The sequence below is a fragment of the Lagenorhynchus albirostris genome, chromosome 15 (genome assembly GCF_949774975.1).
Source record: "Lagenorhynchus albirostris chromosome 15, mLagAlb1.1, whole genome shotgun sequence".
Taxonomy (NCBI): Eukaryota; Metazoa; Chordata; class Mammalia; order Artiodactyla; family Delphinidae; genus Lagenorhynchus; species Lagenorhynchus albirostris.
This window is the reverse complement of record NC_083109.1, coordinates 22,751,179-22,764,336: the sequence shown is the minus strand read 5'-3', so window position 1 is coordinate 22,764,336 and position 13,158 is coordinate 22,751,179. Positions and strand designations below refer to the sequence as shown.

General features: G+C 42.7%; 1 protein-coding gene across 8 annotated transcripts in view; it reads right to left on the bottom strand.

The window, feature by feature from the left end:
• NDRG3 (NDRG family member 3) overlaps positions 1 to 13,158 on the bottom strand; it is an 85,703-nt gene that overhangs the window by 2,206 nt on the left and 70,339 nt on the right. For 7 of the 8 annotated variants that reach the window (XM_060122766.1, XM_060122772.1, XM_060122770.1 and 4 more), the window contains 7 exons: positions 9,733 to 9,836; positions 8,547 to 8,612; positions 8,375 to 8,426; positions 4,842 to 4,889; positions 1,766 to 1,801; positions 1,629 to 1,680; positions 431 to 469 (listed from right to left, as the gene is read on the bottom strand). In XM_060122766.1, the coding sequence (XP_059978749.1) occupies positions 431 to 469; positions 1,629 to 1,680; positions 1,766 to 1,801; positions 4,842 to 4,889; positions 8,375 to 8,426; positions 8,547 to 8,612; positions 9,733 to 9,836 (397 nt within the window). The remainder of the gene's footprint in view (positions 1 to 430; positions 470 to 1,628; positions 1,681 to 1,765; positions 1,802 to 4,841; positions 4,890 to 8,374; positions 8,427 to 8,546; positions 8,613 to 9,732; positions 9,837 to 13,158) is intronic. The other variant, XM_060122771.1, reaches the window with a different exon arrangement.

Sequence of the window (13,158 nt, the reverse complement as noted above, 5' to 3'; positions counted from 1 at the left end):
AAGGGCCTTACCTGGCACACCCCCCCCTGCCTATCTTTCTGAGACACGAGCCACTCCCCCAGCTGCCATTTCAACGCAGGGGTCCGAAGATGCCATCACCTGCAGTTCTCCAGGCACAGGCTCTGACGCTCCTAATTGAGAATCCAGTGTCTGGGGGTTAACTCAAGGATCAGTAAGTAGGTTGGTGGTGGTGGAGGGGTCCTGCCTATAAAGTTTCAGCTGCCGCTGTGACCCTGGCTGTTACAACCCGCTCCTTTACTCCTGGGGGGACCAGGGCGGGACCTGCAGGCTAACTCGCACAGGGCACAACGAGCCACGTTCTATCGGGCTCTCACTGCACAGGAAAACCACGGACATGCTGCGGGCAGCCAATGCAGCCAGGTGAGCATGGCTGGGAGGCAGGGGCAGGGGCCAGCATAGAGAAAGGTACCTGACTCGGTGCTCAGGTGACTGAGCTGCACATACGGGACTGGAAGCAGGATGGACACAGGAAAAGGCAGGTTAGTGACCCGACAGTGCCAAGTGGCAACCTTGGCTGCCTAGCAGACACTGACAGAACATGAGAAGTTTTATTTTAAGGCCCCAGAAAGGAGGTGAGGCCAACTGATGCTTCAGTAACATCTCAGATGTTACTTCTCTCAACTAGTCAAAGGTTTTCTCCTTCACTATGAACAGCCAACCTGCTTGGATCAGAACAGCTGCTTCCTAGGAAAGGAGAGGGACTTCTGCTCCTCCCAGAGGGATATGGGTGTGGGCTCGGTTGGTAGTGGCTCACAGACGGGGATGACACAGCCACTCTAGACGAGACATACACGAGCTGCCTGCCAGGTACAGGGCTGTACCCAGGGGCCCAGCTGCTGCCCGGAGCAGCTGCCCAATCGTCATTAAACACATTGATACCAAAGACAGGAGAAAAGTCACCCTACTGGATAAAGAGCTCTGTACCTGGGTAGAAGAGTTTTCTTTTTTATAACTCCAAGAAAGGAGCAAGTGCGGATATTCTGTGACAAATGAGAAAGCTCAGGGGTCTCACAATACAAGAGACCAGGACAGTGGCACATGATACGGACACATCCTTGGATTCACTCTAAAATATTCTGCAAGTTCATCTCCTGTGGTGGAGCAGACTTAACTGATTTAACTCCTTTTCATCTGTAGTCTCCATTTTGTTTCTCTAGTCCAGGAGTCATTAACCAGCTGAGTTCAGATGCAAATAACAACTTCAGATTCATAGCTAGGTCTGGCTAAGCTTCAGTGGTTGAAAATGTGGGATCTGGAGTCAGACTGGCAGGGTCTGAAGCATGGCTCTGCAGCTGAATTGTTACCCTGGGAAAGGTGCTTAGCCTCTTTGAGCCTCAGTTTCCTTTTCTATAAAATGGGATTAATAACAGGACTTACCTCTCAAGGTTAAGAATACAGAGTGCCTGGCACAAAGTAAGTGCTTCATAAGCATTAGCTCATCTTTATATATATGCACAGATGAATGTTCCATAAACATTTTGGTTTCTACCTGATTTCAGGCTGGCTAGCACAGAGGTTAAGCCCTGAGAACTGAGTATGCATCAGATGGCAAAATGACCCCATTATCAATAAATCTTTGGTAGAATAGAAAGTTGTGTACTACTCACTGTAGCCCATTCCCTGCAAAAAGTACTTGAAGGCCTCGGTGAGCTTCCCGGGCTAGGGGGACAAAATAAGAAGGCATTAATCCTTGCACAGTCAGAGAGCTGGAATCAAATGGGTGCTTTTAAAAAAATCTCCTTACCTGAACTACTTGGGGGAGTCCACCACAGTCTGCCATCTAGAAGAGGAAAAATATGTAAGTCAGCTGAGACTTACGCTTAAGGGAAATGCTCTGAACATCCATGGGTCCTTTCAAACAGGACAGGATCAAATTTTAGGTTCCTTAACTTAATGTTTAACTACATCCAAGTGTCCATCTCCTCAATGCACTCTTTTTTTTTTAAAATAAATTTATTTATTTTTGGCTGTGTTGGGTCTTCGCAGCTGCACGCAGGCTTTCTCTAGTTGCGGCGAGCAGGGGCTACTCTTCGCTGCAGTGTGCTTGCTTCTCACTGTGGGGCACGAGCTCTAGGCGTGTGGGTTTCAGTAGTTGTGGCACGTGGGCTCAGTAGTTGTGGCTTGCAGGCTCTAGAGCACAGGCTCAGTAGTTGTGGCGCACAGGCTTAGGTGCTCCGCGGCATGTGGGATCTTCCCGGACCAGGGCTTGAACCCGTGTCCCCTGCACTGGCAAGCGGATTCTTAACCACTGCACCACCAGGGAAGTCCCCCTCAATGCACTCTTACACAAAGACTTAAATCCTAGCAATAACCTTGGATGTAATTTTGAAAGATTATTCAACATTTATTAATCAGTAATGCAGGGCCTAACTTTCAGGCCCATGTCGGGAATTTTCCATTTGGGTGATAGTGAAGTTAACCGCTACCTTCAACCACGGTTCTGCCTCCACCTGGAGAATGTTACTTTCAGAGTCCTCAAACAGTGTGATCCTAACTTCTCAGGGTACCACACTTTTAAGGTTCTGTCTCAACCCTACATTGTCTTCATTTCACGATTAAGGGGATGTCTCCAATCAGGCACTGAGGCTGAATTCAGCCAACCTACTTGGTCAGCCACTTTCATTTCATAGTTGGATTCGGTAAGGCTGTCTCTCACTTCATAAATCTTTACAGTTGGTTATTCTCACCTGTGCAAAGATTTCTAGAGTAGAGTTTTATTAGCATGCATTGGAATTACCAGGAGGACTTGTTAAAACTCAGATTCTCAAATTCCTGCCCTAGAGATTCTTTTTTTTTTTTAAATATTTATTTATTTTGCGGCACGTGGGATCTTCATTGCCCCGTGCAGGATCTTTAGATGTGGCGTGCAGGATCTTTAGATGTGGCGTGCAGGATCTTTAGTTGTGGCGTGCGGGTTTTTTAGCTGCAGCATGTGGGATCTTTTAGTTGCGGCATGCGGGATCTAGTTCCCTGACCAGGGATCAAACCTGGGCGCCCTGCCTTGGGAGCACGGAGTCCTAACCACTGGACCACCAGGGAAGTCTCTAGAGATTCTTATTTAATAGGTTTGGAGCGGGTCTCAAGAACTTGCATTTCTAACAAGCCAGGTGATGCACATTCTGCCAATCCGCAGAGAACACTGCTTCTAGGGCATGATGGCCAACCATGAGGCCACCCTCCTCCTTCCAGCTGTCATGCATTCCATACTCAGATAGTAGCCTATTCAGGCTGACTGGCATTTTTTAAAAAAGAGACATGAACCTCATGGTCTCCCTTCACTAACATGAAAACTTTCTTTGAGGGTGGACTGTTATTCAGCAGATGGGATGCCACAGGAGACACAGGAATTTGAGGTTAATAAGGAACAGTCAGTTCCCTGAAAATTCTACGTGTAAGATCAGGAACAAATTTTTTTTTTTTTTTTGCGGGACGCGGGCCTCTCACCACTGTGGCCTCTCCCGATGCGGAGCACAGGCTCTGGACGCACAGGCTCAGCGGCCATGGCTCACGGGCCCAGCTGCTCTGCGGCATGTGGGATCTTCCTGGACCGGGGCATGAACCCGTGTCCCCTGCATCGGCAGGCGGACTCTCAACCACTGCACCACCAGGGAAGCCCAGGAACAAATATTTAACCTGAATAAGTATCAAATAGACCTAACTGGCCCAGACTGTATTTTCATGAAGGTTAGGAGTCAAGGTCTGATTAGAACTGTAAAACAGTTCCCGTATGCAGAGAGAATACTGGGAAAGACTGTTTCCAAGCTTTCTCTCTCAAACAGAGAATCAGTTCCATCATGCTGCTGTGGATGGGCATTTTTGCCCAGAAATAAGCACATCTATGGCTACTGTAAAGCTGTTTTGCGCTTTTGGAAAACTGATTCAAACCTGCAACGAAAGCTAATTTGAAACCACATGCTTTAAAAAACAAAAATTCGTATTTTAGACTAGTTCACCAATCACCCGGACCCCAGAACACTCTGAGTTTTGTAACCTCAGAGCATTAACCTCATGTTATATTTCCAGGAACTATGGGCTGCTTCTGGTGGCAGCACTTCCCTTTTAATCTCACTTCAAAGAGAAAGGGAAGAAAGCAGAGGTCTTTCAGGCTGAGAAAGCAACAGTCAGAAGCATAAGATCAGTACTTAAATCTACGGTAATCCAAATTCAAAGCAGGAGGTCAGGCCCTTAAATATGTCACTAGAGGCTCCAGAAAATGTGAGCCTGGGGTACAGTCAAAACGGGGAGAAGCTTGATATTAATCCTAGAAATTCAGTACAAGAGTTACTCTCTATTTGCCCTAAGAGAAAGAAAAAATGCATCTACCCTTATCATGAGAATGTTACTGGAAGCTTCCTTATCCATACAAGGGGATTTAGCATGTAAAGAATTTCCATTCATTATCTAATTTCTCAAAACAATATTAAATAATGCTTATGACGTTTTTAATGACACGGGAAGATGTTTATATGTCAAAAAGTTGAGGAAAACAGACACAGGGCTAGAAACAGCCTATGATCTTAATGATGTAAAAATGTATAGGAAAAAGACTGATGTTTTTACCAGAAGGTTACCTTTGCGGGGGCAGGATTAGGGTAATTTTTATTTTATTCTTTTTTTATATTTCCATTTTTTTCCTATTTTCCAATTTTCTACAATGAGAATATATTCAGGAAAAGAAATTTTTTTTAAGAGAATGAGAGAATCAGACAGAGAAAGAGAAGCTTTCCTTCTTTCTGGGCAACTATTCCAGAAATAAAGTAATTTGAACCACGTATAATTTACTCACTCATGGTTGGCAATGAGGAAAGAAGACACATTACCTTTAGCAAAGTTGTATTTACAGGATTCAGGCGAGAATTGCATTCAACCTTAAAAAACAGAGAGAGAGAGAGAGAGACAATTTTATGAACTGCTAGAAAAATAAGAAATAGCTTGGCATGAGAATGATCTTCCAAGATCAATGGCTCATTTGGAGACGGCTGAATCAGCCAAATTACCAAAATACAAAGTGGGAGACATGTTTATATGAAGTACTTTATATCTTATGTTTCTTAGTAGATCTAAAAATCTGGCAAAGTTCATTTTCTGAGTCCGTTACAAGTAGAGTCTTTAAAGGACTACACGTTGAATCTAATTCCTCCTACTAGCTACATAACATGGGGACAAGTTACCTACTTTAAAAAGTGAACTGGACCGTGGCCCTCACCTGCTGGGGTCTTGATTTCCCAGCACAACTGGCCCTTATACCCCTCCCCTGCCCATTTCTCACCCCTTTCCCGTGCCCTGGATGCAGTGGGTTTGCCACTCCTTACACCCTGATTCTCTTCTGCCTCAAGATCTTTGGCTATCGCATGTAAAGTTGAACTCTCTATGGTTTTTCTCTCACTGTAGCCATTACAATTAAGAATTACAACCTTGTAAAAAAAAAAAAAAAAAAGAATTACAACCTTGTACATTTACCTGTATCGTATCTCATACCTTTGTATCCACAAAGGCAGGGACCTCAAAGAAAATGTTCTGGGGAGATAATCTCCAGGTTCAACAGTGTTTTATGGTTAACTTGATTAACTGGATCTCTTCTTTACACATGCTTGCCCAAGCACACATATAAAACACTGTGCTAAGAGTGTGGAAAAGCTAGTGGGGTGGAAATGTAATAATGTACTATGAGGCAGAATGAGATCACTTGAAAATTTCACTTCTGAGCTGAGTGAGAATAGAAGAATGAGTAGAATTTCTATAGCTAGAGTAAGAAGGGGCGGGCATTTGAAGGCTTCCAGAGTCAGGCGGAAAGCATAAGCAAAGACCCAGGGGTTGCGAAGTGAGTGTGCAGCGCATGCGTGGGCTTACAGAGACAAGCATGGCGTGAGGGTGCACTGTGGGGAGAGGTTGGAAAGACTTGAACTGACTGTGGAAGGCAAAAAGCCACAGAGGGTTTCTGGGGTGACAGGATGTGAGTTGTTTTAGGAAAATAACCAGCAGTGGCCTGTATGACAGACTGCAGAGGCAGCGAGCCAGTTAGGGAGTTATTAAAATTACCCAGGCAAGAACCAGTAACACAGCTGAAAGTTTACTCTGGGGATTGCTGATGGGTAGGTATTCAAAACTCTTCTAAAATCACAGGATGATCTAAAAGCCAGAATCACCAAATCAAGGTTTTTGCTCTACACAAATGACAACGCAGGCAGTGACAAACAAATGTACCCGTTTACTTACTATAGAAGGTGCTCTAAAGGGCAGAATGTAAAAACCGGATCCCTAACTGCCAGGCACCGTGCTGAGAACACAGTAGACATACAATAAATATTTTCTGGAAGAATGAACTCCCAAGTTTGTACTTAATATAATAAAGCATGCTTTCCTTGGTTCATCACTTTGTAATTTCTGTAACTTTATAAGAAGTCTCCGTTTCTGGTAGGCCAAGAACAACAGTTGGTTTTTTACATGTCTACTCTCTCCCCAGCTCCAAGTGCAGAGACTCCGTCTTATTCATTTTTGTATTCTCCACAGCATCGCGAGAATAGGAGATGCTCAAAATATGATGCTGAATGAATATGTGAGCAAGAATAGCTAGCAACAGTGACCAGAATTTGTGGAGTTTCTTCCTGCTCTTCCATGCACGGATATAGCCCTTGAATCCCTACCAACTTATGGGATAAAAGGCTCTGGGGCAGGGGAGCTGGTTTTGAATGTGTCTAGAAGAGCATCTAGTTTGTGGTACAGATGGGGTTCCTGAAGTTCTTCTCTATAAACACTGAAGGTGTGGAAATCAGAAAGAGAAAAAGATCTTATCTGTATTGGCCAACTTACACAATCTTGAAAAATAATTGGTAATGTTGCTTTAAGTCCATGTAATTTCCAAAAGGCAACTTAGCATGATTAGAGAATTCTGATTAAGGGTATTTTCTATAAACGATACTATTTTCATAAACACATTGTTTATGAAAAAATGTTTTTGATATTTTGTAGCACGTTTCTCTACCTTTTTAGCCAAAAAAGATGGACCTTTACAAAACTCCTTCTTGATGAGATCTTCACTATAACTTTATTACCTTTGGGGATTTTTTTTTTTTTGAGTTGAGAGTTATTCGCCTCTGTGCTCAAGCCACACTATGTGTTTTACACTAGACACAGAATGTTTTACAGGGTAATTCAGGGAAGTGTGAATATATTCTATTGTCATACCTATCTCACCCTACCAACACTCCCCCTGCCCACCAAGCTTCTCATCTATGTCTGCATCTCTAATTATTAGATTCCCTTTCTAAAAGCTTTACTTCCTAATGTTTTGCTCTAAATAGGGTAGAAGTGAAGTAGGCCAAAGAAAACCAGATAATTTCACGCAGATACTTAAGTTATATATGCTGTGGGAAAGACAAGCAAGTGATAACAGACTTATGAAAAACTGTCAGCTTCATCTGTAAATACAGAAGTGCAAATTAAAACAGTGGGGTACCATTTTTAATCAAATTAACTACTAATGAAATTTGAAAGTCCAATGCTAAACAGCATGCTGTGGAACAGGCACTCTCAAACATAGGCAGTGGCAACACACTGTTATGTCTTTTCTGGAAAGGAAACTGGCAGAATGTATTAAAAACCTTAAAGAGGTTTATGATTTTTGACACGTTATTTCCAACTCATCCCAGGGAAATGATCAAAGATTCAAGCAAAGATTCTATAAGGATGTTCAACAGCAACATTATTAATGGTGCAAAATCAGGAATAATCAACAGGAGAATGGGGTTACCTAAACAAGGGTGTATTTATAAGACTGAGTATTATACAGATATACTGACTTTACAGTATGGAAAAATGCTCTCAACAGTTCTAAGTCATGAGGTCCCAAAACACTGTATAGCTAATATCATCCCATCTATTGTAAAGAAAAACATAATGGCTTGTCTTTGAGTAATGGGGTCATGACTTCTCCTCCTGTCCTCCTATTTACCAATTTTCTACAATGAGCACATCTTTTTGTTGCCAGTGTGCTACGTGCTTCAGGCAAGTGTACAGGCTCCCAGCAGCCTTCTATATCTGTGGTGGCTGCAGAAGGCCAAGGCTGTCAGAAGTCTGACGATAAGCCCGTGGCCTTTACCTGTCCTGCTTGCCACAGAGCGAGCTCCACCACCCAAAGCACTCAAGGGCAGTCCTGAACCCTTCTGATGAAACACAGTGATCAACGAGGAATTCTTCCTCCACACTGGGTAACAAAGTACAAACCCTGGTCTGTGTAATGAGAAATCACAAAAGCTAGTACCTACCAACTGTTTCGAGTGTGTCAGCAGAGTGTGTTACACACAATTTATTGCATTTCATCTTATTCATCTTCACAACATCAGGACATACTTACCACAGCCTCAACTGCAGGTGAACTGTCACCTACCACCAATAAAGTAGAACACCTGGGGAAAGGGAAAGTAAGAGGACACTCAGCAGGCAGCACATATACTCCACTGAAAGTGACTCTGCCTATGAAAGGCAAAGATGTCGAGCAGCGTAGCGGGGGAGACTGAGGGACTTACTTTAATGTCTTTGATTTGTTATCATTTTGTCCCGGAATGGGTCTTTCGATCTCCAGGTCTCTGCGTCTAGAGAAACACAAAGGAATCAATGCACTTTTCAGGTAAAATCATGGCAACTCAGGTTACTTCCTGGTTGTGAAAAACAAAATGTATCAAGAAATCTGAAAACTGTCTTTCTTTCACACAGATGAGGGAAGGGGCCCTTGTGCACTTTGTTCAGTGGCATCCTGAGTGGTACAGAGCAGGAAAAAGGGACTCTGCAGGATGCTAAAAGGAGGCAACTTCAAAACTCAATAGCAATGCTGTTGAAATCCTCAAGTCTTAAGTGTTCAATTTTCCAACTAGTTTATAGGAATGATTTCTTAAGGGGAACTTCTTTCTTTTTTTTTTTTGGCCACACCACGTGGCATTTAGGATCTTCCCCGACCAGGGATCCAACCCGTGCCCCCTGCATTGGGAGCACAGAATTTTAAGTGCTGGACCGCCATGGAGGTCCAAGGGGAACTTTCTTGGGGGAACATTCTCCTGGTAACTAACAGTTCAGTGCAGTACTTAATAACCTTTCTGATTTCAACGAAAAATAAGGAGGCTTTGTTACACAGAGGAAGGAGCTAGAGAGACTGGGTTCAAAACCTGGCTTTGCTCCTGACCGGCTGTGTGACTCTGCGTAAGTTACAGCTGACCCATTTCCTTAATCTTTTTCCATGTACCCAGAAAGCTAGAAGGAGCTAACATTTTCACCTTGGAGAAGCTGGTCCCAAGATAAGAATTAAGCTTCTCTCCGTGTGTCACTTCTGCGTGATGACAGGACACCAGCAGAGAGACTGAATTGGGGCCCAAGACTTCTATTCTTTGCCTCCTCTACACGCATCTTTCTGTGCCACCTCAATCTGTGTGTTTTGTGTGTGTACATAACTTTAGGTACTTCTGGTCTCAAAACATCTTAAAAGTACAAGTGGTAGTTGAACATGCCTGAAACAGCCTTCAATTCATGCATTGCTCTTGAAACCTGTCTTCATTTCTGTCTGAAAGCCCTTCCCCTTCTACTGTGGTGAAAAGTACGAAAGCAATCCCATCACACAACACTGGAAGAAGTAGTTTATTTCCTCTTCTCCTTCTCTCTTAAATATCTGTTATCTTCTTAGACCTAGTCTGCATTTAAGTGAAGGAAGAGAAACAACTGTACCCATTATAGGAACCCAGGAAGAGCTGCAGGTTTTCTTGGTTGATATCTTGGGCAATATGCAGTCTGTAGGTTTGAATCAGGTCCAGGTTGGCCTGCAACTCTTCCTAGAACAATGAAAAGAAGACACAGGTGAACTTCTGAGCTACAGTACAAGTCTATCTTGTTTGGTTCGCATTCTCAATGCCCAAAGCCAAAGCTCCCTGCCCATGATGGGAGATGGGGCAGAGCCTGGGGTGCCTACTTATGTACTGGTAGGCTGAATGGCTTCTTTTTTTTTTTTTTTTTTTTTTTTTTTTTGCGGTCCGTGGGCCTTTCACTGCTGTGGCCTCTCCCGTTGCGGAGCACAGGCTCCGGACGTGCAGGCTCAGCGGCCATGGCTCACGGGCCCAGCCGCTCCGTGGCATGTGGGATCTTCCCGGACAGGGGCACGAACCCGTGTCCCCTGCATCGGCAGGCGGACTCTCAACCACTGCGCCACCAGGGAAGCCCTGGCTTCTTTTTATTTGTATCAGACTGGTTCAGTGCCCTATTCTGTGTTGAATGAGGGCACCAAAGAATCTATGATGGAAAAGGTCAGTAATCAACTCCAAATCAAGCACAAAAACTTGGGAATATGCTCTGAACACCCTTCTCTGCAGCACAGAGGAAACTGCACTAAACTTGGATTCAAGTACTAGATGTGAAACTTAGGTTACCTAACCATTCGGAAGCCTAGTTTCCTTATTTGTGTCTTATTCATGTTCTGCCATTCTCATAAAAATAGAGTGTCTGTAAAATAAAGATAATAACCAGCTACCTGCCAGGGCTGTTTTAAAAATTAAATAAGAAAAGTTATATGGACTGTAAAGTATAAAATAAGTGGAAAGTAACATTTCTCTTATTAGCCATAAATCTGCATAATTAACTTATCTGTAACTTCAACAATATAATGGGTATAATATCTATTTATATACTATCATTTAATAATATACATTGTTGGGCTTCCTTGGTGGCGCAGTGGTTGAGAGTCCGCCTGCCAATGCAGGGGACACGGGTTCGTGCCCTGGTCTGGGAAGATCCCACATGCCGCGAAGCGGCTGGGCCCATGAGCCATGGCCGCTGAGCCTGCGCATCCGGAGCCTGTGCTCCGCAACGGGAGAGGCCACAACAGTGAGAGGCCCACGTACCGCAAAAAACAAACAAACAAACAAACAAACAAAAAAATTGTAGAATTATATGTTACATTCCATTTATAATACTTTATTAAGTCAATTTATCATTTATTTACTCTTATTACCAATACTATTTTTTTTGTTGAGGTAGGATTGATTTATAATATAATATTAGTTTCAGTTGTACCACACAGTGATTCAAAATTTTTATAGATTATATTCCATTTAAAGTTATTATAAAATATTGGCTATATTCCCTGTATAAAATTGAAGAGAAACAAAATGGTCTATCAGTAAAAAGAGAATCTCCCTCTCCACTACCCATTGTCCACTGGTCCCTATTTTGCTGGTCTTCTTGGAGGCCATCAGAACGAGTTGCTAGGTTTTTGTGTATATAAGCATATATGTACATATATGTATACACACACACACACACACACACACACACACCCCAGTAAATAGTTTTAAGCAGAACAGAAAATGTTTACACTGGAGAAAAGAAATGTATCAGGGATAGTGAGAGTAAATCTAAAGCAGTGTGTAAAGGTCACCACCAGCAAGCCTTGTAGAGAAACAGAGATAAGGAGAATGAGTATTTGCATTCTCACTACTATATGGGTAAAGTGAGCAAAGAATACAGTAGGAAACTTACCAACTGGATCAGAGGCTACCTGAAACTAAAGGGCACTGGAGCCATTCCAAGAAAACGTGATAAATGCTGAAGATACTAAGAAAAGTGAACAACAAATGAACCACATGGCAATTAGAGATGAAATGACCTATCCAGCTCCCCCTTGGAAGTCTGAAGGGGAACTTGAGCAGCAAAGTTTGAGATAAAAAAAAGAGAAGGACTGATATTGGTAAAAAAGGGGTAAAACTGGTTTAAGTGCTAATGGAACTTCTCGGGAAAAGCTGTTACGGACAAATTGCACCTTCCACTCACATTTTTTTAAAACACAAAGTGTAGTCTGCTCCACGTACCGTTCTACACTGTGCTTTTCCACTTAAAAGTACGGCAGAGGTCGTCATTCCTTATCAGGATATATGGAGCCATCTCATTTACTTATACTACCTGTTTTCCCACATGCTTCCTAGTACAAATGATCACTTTTTGATTTTTGCTAATTTGATAGATAAGAAAGGGGATATCACTGTGGGGTTTTCTTCTTATTAGAGAAGATGAGATTATTAACGTTTAGAAAACTTATTTGCTTTCATTTTAAAGCAATAAGAGCAATACAAGCATTTGCTTAAATTTTATTTTTTATTTAACATCTTTATTAGAGTATAATTGCTTTACAATATTGTGCTAGTTTCTGCTGTACAACAAAGTGAATCAGCCATACATATACATATATCCCCATATCCCCTCCCTCTTGCGTCTCCCTCTCACCCTCCCTATCCCACCCCTCTAGGCGGTCACAAAGCACCGAGCTGATCTCCCTGTGCTATGTGGCTGCTTCCCACTAGCTATCTATTTACGTTTGGTAGTGTATATATGTCCATGTCACTCTCTCACTTCGTCCCAGCTTACCCTTCCCCCTCCCCGTGTCCTCAAGTCCATTCTCTACCTCTGCGTCTTTATTCCTGTCCTGCCCCAGGTTCATTAGAACTTTTTTTTTTTTAGATTCCATATACATGTGTTTGCTTGCTTAAATTTTAAATGAACTCTTCAGCCTTGTGACAACCCACTGTCTGTGACCTCACACATTTTTAATTAAACACACATTATATATATGTTGTGAGGATGTTCTTACTTTACAAAAATCATTAAAATTCTCTTCTTAGCTTTCCCCTATTCCAATGCAAACACCTCAGGGCCTCATTCTTCCAGGTCAGGCACTGTTTTGGTTAATTAACCTCACACAGGTATCCTACACTAAGTCTCCCACCAGGTTATTTAAAATCCCCAAATGCATCTTATAATTCCTTCCTCTTTGGCTTTTGAGCAAACTATTCCCCCTTCCTGGAATGATTCCCCTTCCCCCCAAAATCTAAAATGTTGAACTTTATCCATCCTTCAAGGCCCAGCTGGGATGCTTCCACCTTGGAGCCTTCCTTGATCCTCTCCTGCCTTTGAATTCCTCTAGGTCCCTAACAGGGCCTCTCCTAAGATACCCTGACATGGTAGAAAGAGGAAAGCTTCAGAGTTAGACACACGTGGCTTCAAATCTCCCTTGATATGTTATTAGCTGCTGGCCTTGTATAAAACAATTCATTCTTCACCTGTAAAGTGGGAATAATACAATTCCCATTATGAGATTATTAGATTGAA